Raw genomic sequence first — 18,459 nt, forward strand, 5'->3', positions numbered from 1 at the left:
TACGGGCGGCCCGAGTTCCTGGGGCTGTCGCAGGACGAGGTGGAGTGCAGCGCCGACCACATAGCGCGCCCCATCCTCATCCTCAAGGAGACCCGGCGGCTGCCCTGGGCCACCGGCTACGCAGAGTGAGTGCAGCGACGCCCTCCCCCTCCCCCCTGCTTCTCGGCCCCCGGGCTTTCCCTGGGGGGCCGGCGCCAGGCCTCGGCGGGGTCCCTTTTCCTCACACGGCCCGTACCCCTTTCTCCCCACTTCTTCCCCGCCCGACCCCGAGCGTGCGGGGACTCCGGCCCCTCGGCTGGGTGGTGGCGGGTGGCCCCCCGCCCGACAGTGGGAAAGGTAAGGTTGGAGGCTCTGGGGTTGGTTCGGGCGCTGCGAGGCTTGGAGGAAAGTGGGTCCAACCGCTCTGCTGAAGTTTGAACCCGGAGAAGCTGTGTCCGTCGCCCCTCCCCCGAATCCCTGTGGTCACCCCCACCCCTAGGGTTTCCGGGGGTAAAGGCTTTGGACTGGGGCTGGGTGTTCGAGCCCCGAGCCCCGGGGGTGGCAGCGATCGCGTGCGCGGTTCTGTGTTTGGGGAGGTCCGACGTCCGATCCCCGAGTTGCTGCTGCGCTGCCCAGTGAACCTCTCCCTCCGCGTTCGGTAGAGGCCGGCACGATTGGCCCGTGGGGAGGGGACAGCTTACTCCCGTGACAGTCAGCTTCGGCGATTCTGTCCGCGTTTAAATGAGTGACTATTTCGGGAAGCGATTGAGTTCGATGGAGGACCCGGAGGGGAGCAGGAAAAGAAGGGGGAGGGTTTGAAAGTCCCCCTCCCCCCTAGTCCGTGACCACTTTTCCATTGACTGTTCCTGGCCATCTTATGAATGGTAGAATAAGTAGTGTTTCCAGCCTGTTCCCTCTTATTTCAGCTTTCCGAACCTGGGAAACTCGGAGGAGGGGATTCCGTTCAGCTGGGGTTAATCGGTGGGTGCAAACGTGCGTGCGAACGGAGTGGTGTGCGGAGCACCTGCTCCCTTGACTGAACTCCGCCCTGGGAACCCGGCGCTCCCGGAGCCGCGCACGCTCTCGTCCGCAGATTGGTTCCTTCGGGAACCTATCCGCTCTGCCGACGCCGGGACGCGTGGATGCCGACCCCGCTCTGGGGCCCGATACCCCGGGCGAGGTTTCCGGCGCTCTGGTTCCGGTGCGGGGGGACGGTTTGGGAGACTCTGCCTAGACAAGTCTCGGAATCGTTTTTATCATCGTTTCACTCTTCCCCATTTCACCCGCCCTTGAAGGGCCGAGACGGAAATCAGGTAGAGATGAGGGGTGAACCATGGGAATGCGACACCTCGCAGGGACCCGAGCCGCAAAAATCCACGTAATAATAAAAACAGCCCAGGAAGAGAACGCGGGCATTGTAACTTCCAAGATAAAGCCGAAACCAAAATAAACCCCTGGGTAAGGACAGGCCTGAAAGAGGAGGTGTCTGCCAAAACATACAGAACACTTTTCTTGACTGAAATAAAACATTGTTCAAGCAGCCCCTTTGGACCTTTAGCAAGCCAGAAAGCAAGCTGGAGCCGTGCTGCCTCCCACAGTTTCGGAAGTCTGGGGGCCTGGCTTCCTGAAGCCCTCACTCAATATGTAGGGGGGTGTTGTCAGGAGCAGGACCACCAGCAGGTAAATGGTGACAATTTTGTGTGAGAGGTAGTAAGGAACATAAACAGTGGGGGTATTAGGACGGAATAAAAGGAAAATCACTGATAACATAGCAAGGGAATGGGGGCAGGGAGGAACAGGCACAGGGTTCAGATGCTTCTAGTGGGCACTGGAGGCAACAAAGGCTGGGAAGTGTGTAAGGAAATTGAGACATGTAGAAGGGGTGGTGGGTGCTTAATGGCCCTACCTCATTCTCTCTGGGTCTTTGTTTTCTTTCTTTCTAGACTAGGGCAGTAGAAATGTTCAACTTGCAGGCTAGTAAGGACACTGAAAAATACTCTTTAATTCTCACTCTTCAATGAGAGCTCAAAGTTAATTGTTCTTTACTTTTAGCAAAACCTCTATGTGCACTGTTGTCAAGTGGATTCCAACTCAGAGACTCTGAAGGTCAAAATAGAATTGCCCATAGGGTTTCCAAACCGTGATGTTTTTACGGGAGCAGATTGGCCTCTGTCTCCTGCAGACCACTGGTGGGTTCATCCCACCGACCTTTTCGTTAGCAGCTTAACCTCTGCTCCCCAAGGCCCCTTAATGTAAGCAGATGTGTGTTTAAAGTATATAAGTATGCAACAATTGATGTATGGATGGATTGTGATAAGAGTTGTATGAGCCCCTGTATTAGTCTGGGTACTTTGGAGAAACAAATCCACATCAACTCATGTATAAGAGAGTGTTTTGTGTAAAGGTTAAGTGTGCATCAAAAAATATCCCAACCCAGTGTTGCCCAAGCCCACAAGTCCAACATTAACCCATTAACCCATATGTCCAACATCAGTCCACAAAGTCCCCCTCTATCTCACAAAACACACACTATGATGCCGACTGCAGGAGGAAAGCTGAATCAGTGAGCGTGGAAGCATCTCAGCGCTGGCAGGGGTCTCCACATGGGTGCTACAGCACCCAGGGCTGCATCAGGGTAGGTGCATGTGGCTTCTCCTTGGGGATGTCTTGCAGGAAGTCAACCTTGCAAGCTGGAGCAGGGAACTGCTAAGACAGCTGCACCCTGGTGCGCGACCATCACAAAGCAAGAGACCCGAGAATTCAAAAGGAGGGGCTCACTGAGCCATTTATCCCTCCGCCCTTCAATTAATCCCACATGTTTATCGGCCAGGTTGGCACAATAAACTAACTCAGCCCCCAATAAAGTGATTTTTAAAAAAAGTATAAGTACCCTCCCTACTCTAGGGGTAAGAATGGGTCCATGTTTGGGTGCTGGATACTATTCCACATCTCTGAAAACATATATATACGTGCTTCATGTGGGATTTCTTTTTCCCCAACTAGGCGCACACTCAGCATATTATTCTATATCATTTTCAAACAATATCACGTGGTGAACATCATTCTAAGTTGGTATACATAAAATTACTTCATGCTTGTCAAATATCTGCACAGTACCAGAAATGTCTGCATACTACTAATAGCTAATGTGTTTAGTGCTTACACAGTCTCAAGCACTTTGTGTCATATAATTTGATTCCTTCGGAAGTGACACTATCATTTCCATTCTATAGACAAGGACATAGAGCAGCAGACAGCTAAGCAACCTGCCCAGGGTCATAAAATCTTGGCAGAACCTATGTTTAGCCCAGGCAGCCTCACACTAGAGCCCCCACCACCAAACAATCTCCTTTCCTTCAGTGTATTAAATGATGGTACATTCGTCTGTACTTAGGGTTAAGCCCTAATGTTGCCTTCCATCTCCCTCTCCTCATTCCATGTTTGTTACCTGTTGTTCTTAGGCCTTGGGTGGTAGTTTATCTTCCTGCAAAAATGCATCCTTAATGATCAAAATATGACAAGAATAGGGAAGAAAAAAGATAAGTAGACACTTGCTATGATCAGAAGCTACCACTAGTAATACCTTTTCTCTGCAAAGCAACAGTATTAGTTATCTGTTATTTGTAACAAAGTACCACCAAATGAATAGCTTTAAGTAGTAAACACCTATTTCCCAGTTTCTCAAGCTGTGAATCCAAAAGCACCTTTGCTGGGTGTTACCAACTCAGGGTCATGCATGCAGTCAAAATCAGTGTCCTCGCGCGGCTACATCATCTAAAGCAGCGGTTCTCAACCTGTGGCCCTCGACCCCTTTGGGGGTTGAACAACCCTTTCACAGGGGTCGCCCAATTCATAACAGTAGCAAAATTACAGTTATGAAATAGCAACAGAAATAATTTTATGGTTGGGGAGGGTCCCCACAACATGAGTAACTGTATGAAGGGTCGCAGCATTAGGAAGGTTGAGAACCACTGCTTTAAAGGCTTGTGTGGGCCTTAGACAATTCCTTTCAGGAAGGCTCACCCACATGGCTGTTGGCAGGAGGCCTCAGAAATAGGAGGGAGAAGACAGGAGTGGCAAGTTCCTTACTACGTGGACTTTTCCACAGGACTAGTTGAGTGTGCACACAACATGGGAGCCAGCATCCCCCTGGTTGAGCAACGAGAGAGAGAAAACCAGGAGGAGGTCATAAAGTGCCTTTAATGATCTAGACTCAGAAGTTAGTTACACAAGGTCACCCTCAACATTTTCCCCGCTTGTTGGACGCAAAGCCACTAAGAATAGGAGAATATAGTTTTGCCTTTTGAATTTGAGTCACTTGTGGGCATCTTTCAAAACAATTACAATGATCGTTTGGTACCAGAGGTGACCAAGAACGGGGTCTTTTATGGAGGTCCTCATTTCTATGGGCTATGAAAAGAGTGACTTATCAATAAGTTGTTTTTCTGTCTCTAACCCTTGGTTAGAAACATTGATGTGAAGTGCTTATGCACGCAGCTGGTAACCCAGAGGTCGGCAGCTCAAAGGCACCAGCTGCCCCCTGGGAGAAAGATGTGACAGTCTGTTTCCCTAAAGAGTCCAGCTTGGATGGTGGTGGTGATGATACAACTGTTTGTTTGTTTAAATCATTTTATTGGGGGCTCATACAACTCGTATCACAATCCATACACACATCAATTGTGTAAAGCACATTTGTACATTCGCTGCCTTCATCATTCTCAAAACATTTCCTGTCCACTTAAGCCTTTGATATCAGCTCCTCATTTCCCCCCTTCATCCCCCCTCCCCCCTCCTTCATGAACCCTTGATAATTTATAATTTATTATTATTTTGTTATGTCTTACACTGTCCAACATCTCCCTTCACCCACTTTTCTGCTGTCCATCCCCCAGGGAGGAGGTTATATGCAGATCCTTATAATCGGTTCCCCCTTTCTACCCCACCTTCCCTCTACCCTCTGCTATCGCCACTCTCACCACTGGTCCTGAAGGGATCATCTGTCCTGGACTCCCTGTGTTTCCAGTTCCTATCTGTACCAATGTACATCCTCTGGTCTAGCCGGATTTGTAAAGTAGAATTGGGATCATGATATAGGGGGTGGGGAGGAAGGATTTAAGAATTAAAGTTGTGTATTTCATTGTTGCTCACTGCACCTGACTGGCTCATCTCCCCGCAACCCTTCTGGTAAGGGGTGTCCCACAACACTTCTTAATATGATTGAACTAATTGATGATATGTGAACAATATATATGCCAGTAAAACTCTAAAAAAATTACAGCCTTGGAAACTATATGAGGCAATTCTACCCTGTCATATAGGATCACTCTGAGTCAGATTTGAATTGACAGCAACTGATAATGGTTCTTTGATTATTTGACCAAAAGATAAATTGACTAAATGTTGCAAATTAACACACTTCTTGATTTTAATTATGCAGTACCTCCTTGATCTATCTCAGTGACTGCCTCTTTGTCTACAGACAGGCTCCACATGAGCACAAGTAAGTATTCTGAACTCCTCGTGTAGCATAGTGTTTACCCTTTGGGCGGTGACCCACACGCTCGGAAGTTCAAAACCACCCATTGGGAGAAAGGTGGGGCTTTGTACGACTGTAAACAGTTGGTCTTGGAAACTCAGAGGGACAGTTCTACCGTGTCTTAAGACAGTGGTTCCCAACCTGTGGGTTGTGGCCCCTGTGGGGCTTTAACGACCCTTTCACAGGGGTTGCCTGATTCATAACTAGCAAAATTACAGTTATGAAATAGCAACAAAAATAATTTTATGGTTTGGAGGTCACCACAACATGAGGAACTGTATTAAAGGGTCGCAGCATTAGGATGGTTGAGAACCACATGAGTTGGCATTGACTGGACGGAAGGTGTGGGGATTTTTTTGCTTTTGTTTCGGTATTATCCATTGTTTGTTGTGATCTGTACTGTCAAAATTCATCTGACATCGACAAGGATCTGTCTCATTCAGCTTCTGAATCCGGCTTGAATGTCTGGCAGATCCTTGTTGCTGTACTGCTGCAACTGTTTTTAAGTTATCCTCATCAAAATGGTACTTACATATAGGATTCATGATGGTGTTTGATAACTTCTACATTATGTTCAATCACCTTTCTTTGGAATGGGAAAAAGCGTGGATCTCCTTCAGTCTGTTGGTCAAGTAGCTGCCTTTCGAATTTCTTGCCGCCGAGGAGTGAGTACGCCGAGGGCTGCATCCATTTGGTGAAACGGCTCCGTGAGTCTGTTGTCCTTGAGGTTTGGTTTGGGGCCGGTGTCTTCAGGATGGCGGCGTGTCTTTCCTCCCTCCGTGCCATCAAATCATCTGCTACCTCCTGACATGGTGGAATGCCAACCCCTTCTTTTTGATCCAATGACTCTGGGTCTTTATTTTATTTTCTCTGGATGATTTCTGTATCATTCAATATTTCCCCCCCAAATCTTTGAATCTTGAAAATCAATGCTTGCATTTTTTTCGTCAATTTTTTTAATCTTGAGAAATGTCTACCAAGATTTCTTCCCTGTTAAGTTTTCTCATTTCAGATCTTCGCACATTTCAATTCAATGCTTTCTCTTTTCAAGACACCTTTTGCAGTCTTCTTTCCATCTTTGATGTCATCATTTCTGCCTTTCACTTTAGCCCTGTGTGTTCAAGAACACGTTTCCGAGTCTCTTCTGATACCCATTTTAATCTTCTATATCTTTCCTGATTTTCCAATGCCCATTTGCTATCTTCCTGTGTGAAGTTCTGGCCATTATCGCTGTTAAACCTGTTCTGGAGGTAGTCTCTAAATCCAGGTGGGATATTCAGACACAGGGCCCTACTCTGGCTTCCCTGGCCTCCTTTGAATGTTCTTCAGCTTCAACTTGAGCTGGAATAGAAGCAGTTGATGGTCTTTTTCTCATTCAGCCCCTGGCCCTGTTCTGACTGGTGATAGTGAACTTCTTTACCATCTCTTTCCACAGATTTAGTTGGTTTGATTCCTGTGTATGGAATCCGGTGAGGTCCACATGTGTAGTCACCATGTATGTTGCTGAAAAAAAAAGAAGAAGGTATTAACAAAAGTCTACAGTGTGATCTCCACCGTTGTTTCTAACCTGAAGGCCATCTTCTCCAACTGCTGATGCTTCTTCTTTGTTTCTAACTTTCACACCCCAGTAACCGGGGATTATTAATGCATAATGATCGTAGGCTTGATCGATTTCAGACTGCATCAATTGGTAAACATGTTCATTTTCCTAATCGCTGGCTTTAGTGGTTGGTGTATGAATTTGAATAATAGTTGTATTAACCAGTCTTCCGTGTAGGCATATGTTTATTACCCTATTGCCAGCAGGGTTGTACTTCACGTTCGACCTTGAAGTGTTCTTTCTGACAACAAAGGTGATGCCTCCATTCCACTTCCTGTTGCCGTTCTCTGCAGGGGTGGCCCATACAACTGTCTGATTTAAACGGTCAATGTCAGTCCATTTCAGTTCATTAATGTCCAGTATATATCTATCTTCAGGAGTTCTATTTTATTTTCGACAGTTTCCCATTTTCTTAGATACATATTTTGTGCATTCTGTATTTCAATTAGTAACGGATGTGTGCAGCTGTTTCTCCTCACCTCAGCATGTGATGGCCTTGAAAGCGTTACCTCATTTGCATCATTAAGTTCGAGGCAGCCCTTCTTCAGTCGTATTTTGAGCGGCTTCCCTCGTCTTGTGTGATAATCAGACAATGTTCTGCTGCTATCCGTGTTTTTGACGGTAACGCTTTCTAGAAGTAGATCCAGCTCCAACCAAACGGAATGCCATCGAGTCTGTTCCAGCGCCTAATGACTCCATAGGGCAAGGTAGCAAAGCTCTGTGGGTTTCCGAGCCTGCAGCTCTTCGTGGGAGTAGAAAGCCTCATCTATCTGCCACGGAGCGGCTGGTGATTTCGAACTGCTGACTTTGCAGTTAGCAGCGAGGGCTCCCTTGTCTTGGTCTGGAAGCTCCACTGAAACCTGTCTACCGTGGACAACCACTGCTGATATTTAAAACCCCTGTGGCATCATAGCTTCTTGCATCGTAGCAGCATGTAAGCTACCAAGCATGACCGACTGACAGACAGTGCTTTGTTTGCCTCTCCAGTAGCCAAGTGGTAGTTCCAATTGACATCACTTGGTGACTGAGAGATTGAGGAGAGGACAGTTAAGTTTTATTGGTAACTTTCTTTGGTTTTTTTTTTTTTTTTGGTACTTTCTGTTAATCCTAACCAAGAAGGAATGCAATCTCAATAGGTTGTAAAAACAGAATTTGTTTAAATAATCTCTATAAAGCATCACTTCTCTGTAACTGAAGACATTTATTCATGCATTTATTCGGGATTTATTATGCCCCTCATTTGGCATTGTGAGGGATGCAATTTTAAGGCTTTTCAGAAAATGTCCTCATATGGCCGATATGGCCTCTTGACTGTTAGTTATTTGCTCTATTGTAAAGCATTGCAGTTCCAGTTAACTTGAGCCAAAAATCTCTTTAAAACATGTACTAGCAGGGTGGAGGGAATGTGGGGTAGAAAGGGGGAACCGATTACAAGAATCTACGTATAGCCTCCTCCCTGGGGGATGGACAGCAGAGAAGAGGGCAGGGGGAGACATCAGACGGTGTAACTTATGACAAAATAATAATAATTTATGAATTATGAAGGGTTCATGAGGGAGGGGGGAGGAAGGGGGAAAATGAGGAGCCAATATTAAGGGCTCAAGTTGAAGGCAAATGTTTTGAGAATGATGGCAACAAATGCACATATGTGCTTGACACAATGGATGGATGTATGGATTGTGATAAGAGTTGTACGAGCCCCCAATAAAATGATTTAAAAAACATGTACTAGCAAGCCTTATTTTTACGTTTGTCTTTGAAATGTGTCTCTTCAGAGAGAATCCCTGAGAAACAAGGGAGTTTGATCTAAAACCACCAGCGGGCAACTTTATTCTTTCTCCACGACTTAAATTTTGCCCAAGTTGCCCAAGGTGCGGAGAGACCCGGAGATGGGTTTACTTTTCGTGGCGTTGGAGGCAGTGTGACTTTTCATTTCCTTCTGGTTTCTCCGGTCACGAGAAGCCTGACTTAGAGATTCAGGGGAGAGGACATTTGTACCTGGAAGCACAGGGGTAGAAAAATGCCGGAGAAGACACTAGTATTTGGAGCAGCCGTATCCATTACGCCTCAAGGTCAAGTGTTCATTAATTGTTTCCTTGTTTGTGGTAAAGAATAGCAATTGTAACTTAGTTTTACCTGGGTGATAGTTAGAAACAACCCCATAACATCCTGTTTCCTGCCTCTTTGAAGGGCCTTCATTCTTAGCCCCCTGGGGAGGTGAGCCAAAGAAATGTTTCCCTTACAGAGTTTCTGCTCATGACGGATTACATCTGCTCTTTGGTCTCACTTTTGTGATATTTTTAATGATTTCAAGACTTAATATTTAAATAGTAAATCCAGGAAACAGCCTTACAAGTATTTTGATTTCTGTGGGAATCATTTGACTATAGGCTATTCTGCCTTTCACAGTCTCTGGCATTCATTCACAGTCACTAATAAGTAGCATTATTGGCTGTACAGCAGTGATGACAAACCATTATTTCTATCGTGCTCCATGGCTTGCAGTGGACTGGGTGGCCGTGGGTTTTTGGAATCGTTTTGGGTAACCTCCTTTAGCAGCATGGCCACCCCTCTTACGGGCCCTTCTTTGTAGATTTCCAGTCTGGGAAATTCCTGTTTGAAGAACCTTGAGCTTCCCCACTTCTGTAAGATTAAAAGGAAAGAGGTGGAGCCTCACTTAACAGCACTCTGCAAAGCACACACTTGCAGATAAGTTCCAAATAACCTAAGATATTTCTCCATCATTCCCATGACCTGCAGAAGATATCCACTTCCCATCTTAAAGCGGTGGGCTAAGTTTTCCTCCATTTTCAGATTTTAAACATGATACAGTTGTTTAGGTAGAACACTTGGATCAGGCGTCCTCAAACTATGGCCCGTGGGCCACATGCGGCCCACACAGGATATTTATCTGGCCCACCTGGTGTTTTTGCCCCGTTTGTTTTTTTACTTCAAAATAAGATATATGCAGTGCGTATAGGAATTTGTTCATAGGTGTTTTTTTTAACTATAATACGGCCCTCCAACGGGTCTGAGGGACAGTGAACTGGCCCCCTGACTTGGATTATCCATTTTCTTAGGAAAATGGAACTTTCCCCTAATTAATGTATGTTTTAGACTATTTAACCACTCAGAGGGGGTGAGTTTACCTTGTGTTTCAGTTCTGGTTTAGGTAGACATCATCTGTGAAATTTCTACCCCCTTCTCCCATGTGGGAGAAAGAAGGGGCTTTCTACTCCCATAAAAAGGTACAGTCATGATCACAGTGATCTACATATAACCCCCTCCCTGGGGGATGGACAACAGAAAAGTGCGTGAAGGAAGACATCGGACAGGGTAAGACAGGGAAAAATCATAGTAATTTATAAATTATCAAGGGTTCATGAGAGAGGGCAAAAAAATGCAGAGCTGATATTAAGGGCTCAAGTAGAAAATGTGTTGAGAATGATGAGGGCAACAAATGTACAAATGTGTTTGACACAATGGGTGTATGTATGGGTTCTGATAAGAGTTGTACGGGCCCCCAATAAAATGATTTATATATAAAAAAAGGGTACAGTCCATCTCAGAAGCTCAAAGGGGGCATTCTCCCCTCTCCTTGAGGGCCCCTATGAGCCAGTATCAAGTCAATGGCAGTGAGTTTCTCCCATGTTTCCACATAGTGACTCCGATAATACCAATTGATAATGCAACATTGCATATTGTTTTCTAAAAATCCGTTACTCAAACTCACTGCCATCGAGGCCATGCTGACTCACGAAGGCCCACAGAGGACAGGGGAGAACTGTTGCAGTAGATAGATGCTGAGACTCTCGTTGCTTCTGGGAGTAGAAAGCTCAGTCTTCTCCTACAGAGCGCCTGGGGGTTTCCAGTGGTTGATCTTGCCGCTCGCTGCCAAACTCATAACCAGTACACCATCACGGCTCCTCTCTCAAGGCAATTTATTTCTAGAAGAATATAGCATTTCATGCTGGATATTTGATAGAAAAAAAACTTTTAAATCAAGTACTTTTATGATTTCCTCAGATTTGCCTGATTTGAATAAATGCTTGATAATTTTCTCCCTTGAATTTATGCCATCCTCTTTCTGGAAACAGACATCTGCTTCTGTTACTTCCTCATTCAATCAGTGAAGTCATTGCCTTCCCGCGTGTGTCAGGCTTTGGGCTCTTCCTGGGCTTATAACACAATACAACAAAGTCATTGTCATCAGAAAATGACATAGCACAGTCTTCCTCCCTGCTGTGTCCTTTTTTTGAAATTAAATTATCTTCATTAGAAATATAATTCAATTAAATAAAATGAAAGCTTGAACTCATAAGGATAGAAGGGCCCAGCTCTGAAGATTTTTCTTTGTTTGGTTTTTAAAGCCATCGTGTTTCTGGGAAATGGAAGTTCAGCCGTAAGTCTCACTGAGGGAGCAAACTCAACACCTTTTCCAGCCAGCTGGATCCGTAGCTGCCAAGTGTTCTGTTCTTGAATATCCTGAGATCTTCAGGTGTTCCTTGCGAGTTGCCATCGTGTCCGTTCCTGACTTGGTGATCCATGGGGTTTTCATGGGCTAACTTCAGAAGTCTGTTGCCAGCCCTTTCTTCCTAGTCTCTCCTCGTGTGGAAGCTCCAGTGAGACCTGTTCAAGCATCCTAGCAACATGCCAACCCCCATGGCTGACAGATGGTGGCTGCACTGGGAACCCATCCTGGACCTCCCTCATGGCAATTGAGAATTTACCATGAACCTACCAATGTCTGTCCTGCCTTGAGAGCTTGAGATGGGGCCAAGGCACAAAGTTGAAATAGATGGCCTGCCTCTTTGTCCTGTCATTAAATCGGTGGGCGGTTTGTTTAAAATGTGCGCCACGCCTCTTCTCAGCTTGCAGTCCCATCAGGTGAGAGCCACCTGAGGAGCCTTCATCCGGTTTAGTAGGGCTGTAGGAGAGCTTAGGGCAAATGAAGACCACGCACTGGTTTTCAGATGAGCTGATACTGTCCGCGAGGGGGCGTCTCAAAAATCTCACTGCCATCGAGTCAGTGCCCACTCATAGGACCCTGTAGGGCAGGCTAGACTGCCCCCTGTGAGTTCCCAAGACTAACTTTTTTTTTTCCCAAGACTTAACTCTTGACAGAAGTAGAGAGCCCATCTTTCTTGGTGGGGCAGAACTGTAGATCTGTGGGTAGCAGCCCAACACATAACCACTGTGCTGCCAGGGCTTCTCTCGAAGGCTGCAGAAATCAATTGCTGGGCCTATGGCATGGTCACGTCATGTGAGTCTTCTGAGCTGTCAATCCATAGCACTTCCTCTGTTGCACTATTTCTGAGATTCTCTAGCTGTAAAATGCAGATGCTTAGCGATGTTTTTTTTCTCTATGGGCATTGTGCTCTCTTGTTTATGCTAGAGAGTAATGACATCATCAACTTATACCTGTATCACTGGTGATTATTCAGGTTCCCACGAAGGCTGAGGCTCTGTTCCCACAAAGACTTAGAGGCTCAGAAGCCCTGAATCGGCAGTCCTGGGCCGGATTTGGCTTCACGGCAGTGGGCTCAGGATTTTGGTTTGGGTCACATGGACATAAGCATGTGCATCTGTTGTCCATATTTTATAAGAGGAAAATCAGACCCAGAGAGCTCTAACGGTATTTTAAAATTTCACATTGTCCCAGGATCCTGGTAACCTTCACGAAATCACTGTCCCTCACCATTTTGTGTGATATTACTCATTAATAAAGACTTTGTGTCCTTAATGCAACATCAGAGAGTTGAATGCATTTTATTACTCAAAGGAAATATTAGAAGGTCTAATCTCCAGTTACTGGACATAAGTTTATTAGAACATCAAGTTTTATATAAATGAATACTTTTCATATGTTTTAGAGCTTAAGTTGCAAGTACTTGGTTTGTGCAAGGCTACATTTTACTTTGGAAGCCAACTCCACTTTGAGTCTTAACAGAAATTCAGCATCTATTGACTTATTTCTGCCTGTTGACTCCACACTATGTAAAAAGCTTTGCCCTTGGGCAGAGTGTGTTTAAAAATGGGTGACTGTCACTCCCCCAGCCAAGTTGGGGAGGGGCAGTCTCCCTCGTAAAGACTTGCCTTAAGCAAGTGGGCAAGTCCTTCATGGAGATTAAGTTTTGGGTCTGTGACCTTGACCCCACCCCCCACTATCACCACCACCAGATAGTCACCGGGCCCTAGAACCAATCCTGTAAGCTTTCCCATTTCAATTCTCTCAGGGACATTAGGTTGATGCCAACTCATAGTGACCACAAAGGGTAGGGTACAGCTGCCCTGTGGGTTTCTGGGTTGGTAAATCTTTACTGGAGTAGAAAGCCCCATCTTCCTCCCTCTGAGTGTACTGGGAGGTTTGAACTGCTGATTTTGCGGGTCAGCACTCGGTGTGTAACCACTCCGCCACCAGGCTCCTTTCCAGTCTACCGCAATGCACACCATCTTAATTATGGTCCCTTCCCCCTTCCGTAATCCTGTCTGTGAATGTGATGGATTGATCTGCTGCCAATCATTATTTTGTTATTAATTTCATATGTTTCCCATGCTCTGTGTTTTCTAATGGGGCCATGGATCCTTCAGACACCATATGACTTCATTTCGATGGTTTTGGCCCTGTTTAAGACTTAATAAATCGGTCTCTGCAAAACACTTTCAGAGTTGGAGTCTTCACCACCACCCTGGCACAAAAAGCCTTAAAATAGTCTGTTAAGTGAGTATTGTCCCTTTCTGCATTCTGTTTAATTTCCTTAGTGTGTGTGCATTGCCAAGTCTAACAGTACAAACCTTGCCCAAATGATCCTATTCTCATGCCTCCAAAGTACTTCCCCACCCCCTACCTTTTTAAAAAGTATTTGAAAACTCAGTAAGTCTTGGAACCAAGTTGTATACATTCTGCAGCGGTATTTCTTTTCCCCAAAATGATTAAAAGTGTTTAACGAGAGTCTCTTATGAATGAGGAAATATGCTTAAGAATTCTCAACAGTAGGTGCTTAGGACACGAGCCTGGCTTAGGATTTACACTGAGAGATGTTACCTGAGTTCAGAACGTCAGCAGACTCCAATTTTAATGGGAATTTTTCCAGATAGTGAACTTGGGGGTCAAAGCCAGGTAGCACCCCAGCACACTGTTCCTCCTCTGCTGGCCTGGGTGTCCCGGAGCGCTGGCATTGGTGAGTGGCACCAGTCAGGCATAGTGGAGCCCTGGTGGCTGGGTTGAATTGATCCTCACAAGGCTGTGGGGCGGGCGGTGAGATCGATGATTTGCCAAGCTGAGAAGGTCCGAGCGGCTCGAGTACTCTACTAGCCTTTCAAGACGTTGACAAGTAGAAACTTACACTGTTGAGAAATGGTGCCTCTTTACCGCATGACCTTTTTCATATAAATGTAGGGTGGAGGGAAAACTCTCAAAAGATAAATTGATTTTTTTAAAATAAGAATGCTGTGGGTTACTGAATTCCTGTGTGTCGGTGGTCAGCTGTGGAACAATGATAGTCATTATGTGCTCTTTTGAAAAGGTGAGTTATGTTTAACACACAGCTGGCATACATATAAGATGGGAAGTAAATGTTTAGAAGGAAGCAAATTTTTTAGGTACAGTGGCTAGGAATAGCTCATAATAATTGAAGGGTGGGGAGTAGGAAACAAGCTGGTCTTGCTAAAGAAAAATAAATTGTTAAAGTTTTTAATTTAAAAGAGGACCGTGCTCCAGTATCTTGTTGCACACCAAGAGCTTGTAAGGATGGCAATGTAGATATGTGATTGAGGAAAGCAGAATCATGCTGTCAGCCTTTCAGGACAGGACAGCCTTTCCTCCATAAGGGTTACAGCTCCCAAAGTCTGTCGTTCAAACCCACCAGCTGCTCCTTAGGAGAAAGACAGGGCTTTCTACTACAGTCTCTGGAAACCCATGGGGGCAACTCTCCCCTGTCCTGTCGGGTCCTATGCGTTGGCATCGACTCGACAGCGGTGAGTTTTCCTCTGTGAGGTAGGGTTTACAGTAATGTCCAAAAATCAGATGAGGTGTCCCGTGGGCTGCCCCTCACTGTGATTATTAACAATCAGACCGTACCCCCTGGGGTGAGGCCGCCTAGAGCTGTGTGCCTCATTGTCAGAACCAGGTGTCCAGAGCGGGCCTGGTGATTCAGTGCAGCCGCAGCAAATAGGAGGAAGAGATGGAACAGCTGGTGCTTGTTAAAAAAAAAAAAAATCCTGGTGCTTAGATGCAAATCACATAGGACTGTGCATAAAACCATGCCTCTCCTCTTCTTTCCCGGCTTAGGTCATCAGGTCAGTGCTGACAGGACATCTGGTACCAGCCCTTTCCCATTTGCATGCCACCTGTCTCTAGCCCTGCCTGCAGCTGCCTGCACTTAGCGGCACCAGGATACCCGGTTGTCTCCGGCTCAGGGCTCCACCGGGGCTGGTGCTGTGCAGACCCTGGAAGTCCTGGCTCCCAACCTTCTTGTGGTCATGGACCCTTTTCATTTGTGCATTTATTTATTTTGAATGGATTCCTTGCGAAAGATTTTGTTCATCAAGCTGAGTAACAAATAAGGTTATTTTTTAAAGATCAATCTATTGGGGGCTCTTACAGTTCTTATAACAATCTGTATATCATTTGTTTCAAGCATATTTGTACATCTATTGCCATCATCATTTTCTACATTTACTTTCTATTTGAGCTCTTGTTATCAGCCCCCCGCCCCATGCCCCCATCACCCCTTGATAAAGTACAGTATAAGTGATTATTGTCTTCATGTTCTCGTTCGTCACTGTGGCGTTGACTCTGCCTCATGGAAACCCAGGGTCCCAACAGAATGGGTCTCTGTCTAGTCCATTGTCATTGGGATGCTCATTGGTCTGCTCTGTTCTTTTGTGGTGGCCACCATGTGTGGTTAGTGTCTTCTGCATTGCTAGTTCCTGGTGAATCGATTCTGAGATATGTTGACATCCTGTGTGCAGAATAGAACTGCTCAGTAAGGCTTTTAAGGCTATCTTGGAGGCTCTACCAAGCCCTGGTTCAGATAATACTCTGTTATGATGCTCAGGGTTCATTGGCTTACTTTCAGAAGTAGAACTGCCAAGCTTGTCTTCCTAGTTGTCCTTTCTCTGGAAACCCCACTGACTCCTGTCCACTGTGAGTGACCCTACTGGTATTTGAAATCTGACAGCATTGCTTTCAGCATCACAGCAACACATAAGATACCACAGGACACAGAGGATGGAGAAAATAGTGCTAAATTTCCCTACATATATATTTTTTAAGCCAGGTATCTTTCAGTCATCTGAAAGAGCGGTGCATTGACTTAATAACACATCAGCCCAAAGCAAAGCTCTCATCTTTGTTTCAGTTCAAATGTGTAATCTTATTGCACACAACCTGCTTTACATTTGCTTTGATGTTTGTTTTTTTTTCTTTCTCCAATACATAAAACTGCTTACGCCGCCTATTACTACCTTCCAGGAGCTAAAGCTCCTTGTGCCACAAGCTCCGAGATGCTGTCAACAGGTGGGGCTTTTGGACCACCCCTGAGTTCACAGCCAGGTGTGCTCAGATTAATGTCAAGAGCATTTTGTTTCGGAAACGGATATGGTGCTCTTTCCTGGAGCACATTCCTGCAAATCCCCCAGTGTCCTTTTCCTTACTGAAAAGCTTGTCGCTCAATCATTTTTCTTTTCTTGCCTTCCATGGTGCCACACATGTCCCAACAGGCCCAATGCTTGTCAGCTGCACGTTTAATTAAACTCATGTTGAGAGTATTATTTTTCCTCACAGAGTATGACCCTTTGGGCAAAAGTTTATCTTGTAAAAACGTCTGTCATCTACTAACTGTAGGTGAGAATAATTTTAAAACATCTTTAGATGTCTACTAACCTGTCAATTGGAAGACAGCTTTTACGGTTAGGGCTTTAGATCATAGGTCATAGTGGTTTTTTGTTCTGTTTTGTTTTAATAGCATATTTTTCATCTCTCGTACGTATTCATTGTAAGTACTTTTACAAATTTCTACAAGCACCATAAAGACCATAAAAATCATTTATAAATCTTTTAAAGCACAATTAGCTTCAATCAACAATATGTATATACCTCCAAGTACATATACATTTACTTACAAAGGGGATCATTTTATATATTGATTAGTAGTTTCTTTTTCCACTGCAAATAGAGTAACTCTCTTCCCATGTAATTAAATATTCGATGTCGTTATTTTTAACAGATGTATGATAGTCCACCTTTGCAGTATCACACTTTTTAAAAGGTGGTTATTGGTGTTGTTAGGTGCCATCAAATCATTCCAACCCATAGTAACCCCGTGCACAACAGGAAGAAATACTGCACGGTCCTGCCCCATCCTCACAATGGTCCTTGTGCTTGAACCCATTGTTGCAGCTTCTCTATCTTACCAAGCATGATGTCTTTCTCCAGGGCCGGGTCTCTCCTGACAACTGTCCAAAGTTTGTAGGTATGCCTCTAAGGAGCGTTCTGGCCATACTTTTCCAAGACAGATTGTTTTGTCCTTTAGCCGGCAATGGTACTTCAATATTCTTCTCTAGCAACACAATTCAAATACATTGATTATTCATTGGTCTTCATTAATTCAGTGTCCTACTTTCACATGCATATGAGGTGATTGAAAATACCATGGTCAGGCACACCCTACTCCTTAAAGTAACATCCTTGCTCTTCAATACTCTAAAGAGGTCTTGTGTAGCAGATTTACCTAATGCAGTATGCCTTTTGATCTCTTGACTGCTGCTTCCATGAGCATTGATTGTGGATCCAAGTCAGACAAAATCCTTAATGACTTCAATCTTTCCTCCATTGGTCATGGCCTATTGGTCCAGTTGTGAGGACTTTGGTCTTCTTTACATTGAGTTGTAATCCACACCAAAGGCTGAAGCCCTTGATCTTCAAGTACTTCAAATCCTCCTCCATTTCAGCAAACATGGTTGTGTCGTCTACATATCGCAGCTTGTAATAATCTTCCTCCAATCCTGATGCCACCGTTTGCTTCATATAGTCCAGCTTCTCTGATTATTTGTTCAGTAACCAACATTTTACTATTAAACAACAGATCTGTGGTGGATATTCTTGTAGATTAATCCTTGTAATTCATAGTTTGAAAAGTAATATTTATCTGGGGGAAAGATTCAAATTGAAGTTTTCCAACATTTCTTGTGGGATTATTTAGTAGTTAGAAATCATCATTGTTTTGCTTGAAAATTCTTTTGAGAAATGCCAGTTACATACTTTACTCAGATTTTAAAACACCTTACTAAAATAATGTTTACTAGGTATACTGATTTAAGAACCATTATTGCCTTTTTAAAT

General features: G+C 44.8%; 1 protein-coding gene across 1 annotated transcript in view; it reads left to right on the top strand.

The window, feature by feature from the left end:
- Positions 1-18,459, top strand: part of PPM1H (protein phosphatase, Mg2+/Mn2+ dependent 1H) — a gene marked incomplete at its 5' end in the record, with an annotated part of 349,303 nt that continues 330,844 nt past the window's right edge. The window contains one exon of the mRNA XM_004700807.2: positions 1-125. Within this exon, the coding sequence (XP_004700864.1) occupies positions 1-125 (125 nt within the window). The remainder of the gene's footprint in view (positions 126-18,459) is intronic.

This window comes from Echinops telfairi, unplaced genomic scaffold, assembly GCF_000313985.2.
Source record: "Echinops telfairi isolate 266 unplaced genomic scaffold, ASM31398v2 ScPeMD7_2;HRSCAF=8, whole genome shotgun sequence".
NCBI classification, from domain to species: Eukaryota; Metazoa; Chordata; class Mammalia; order Afrosoricida; family Tenrecidae; genus Echinops; species Echinops telfairi.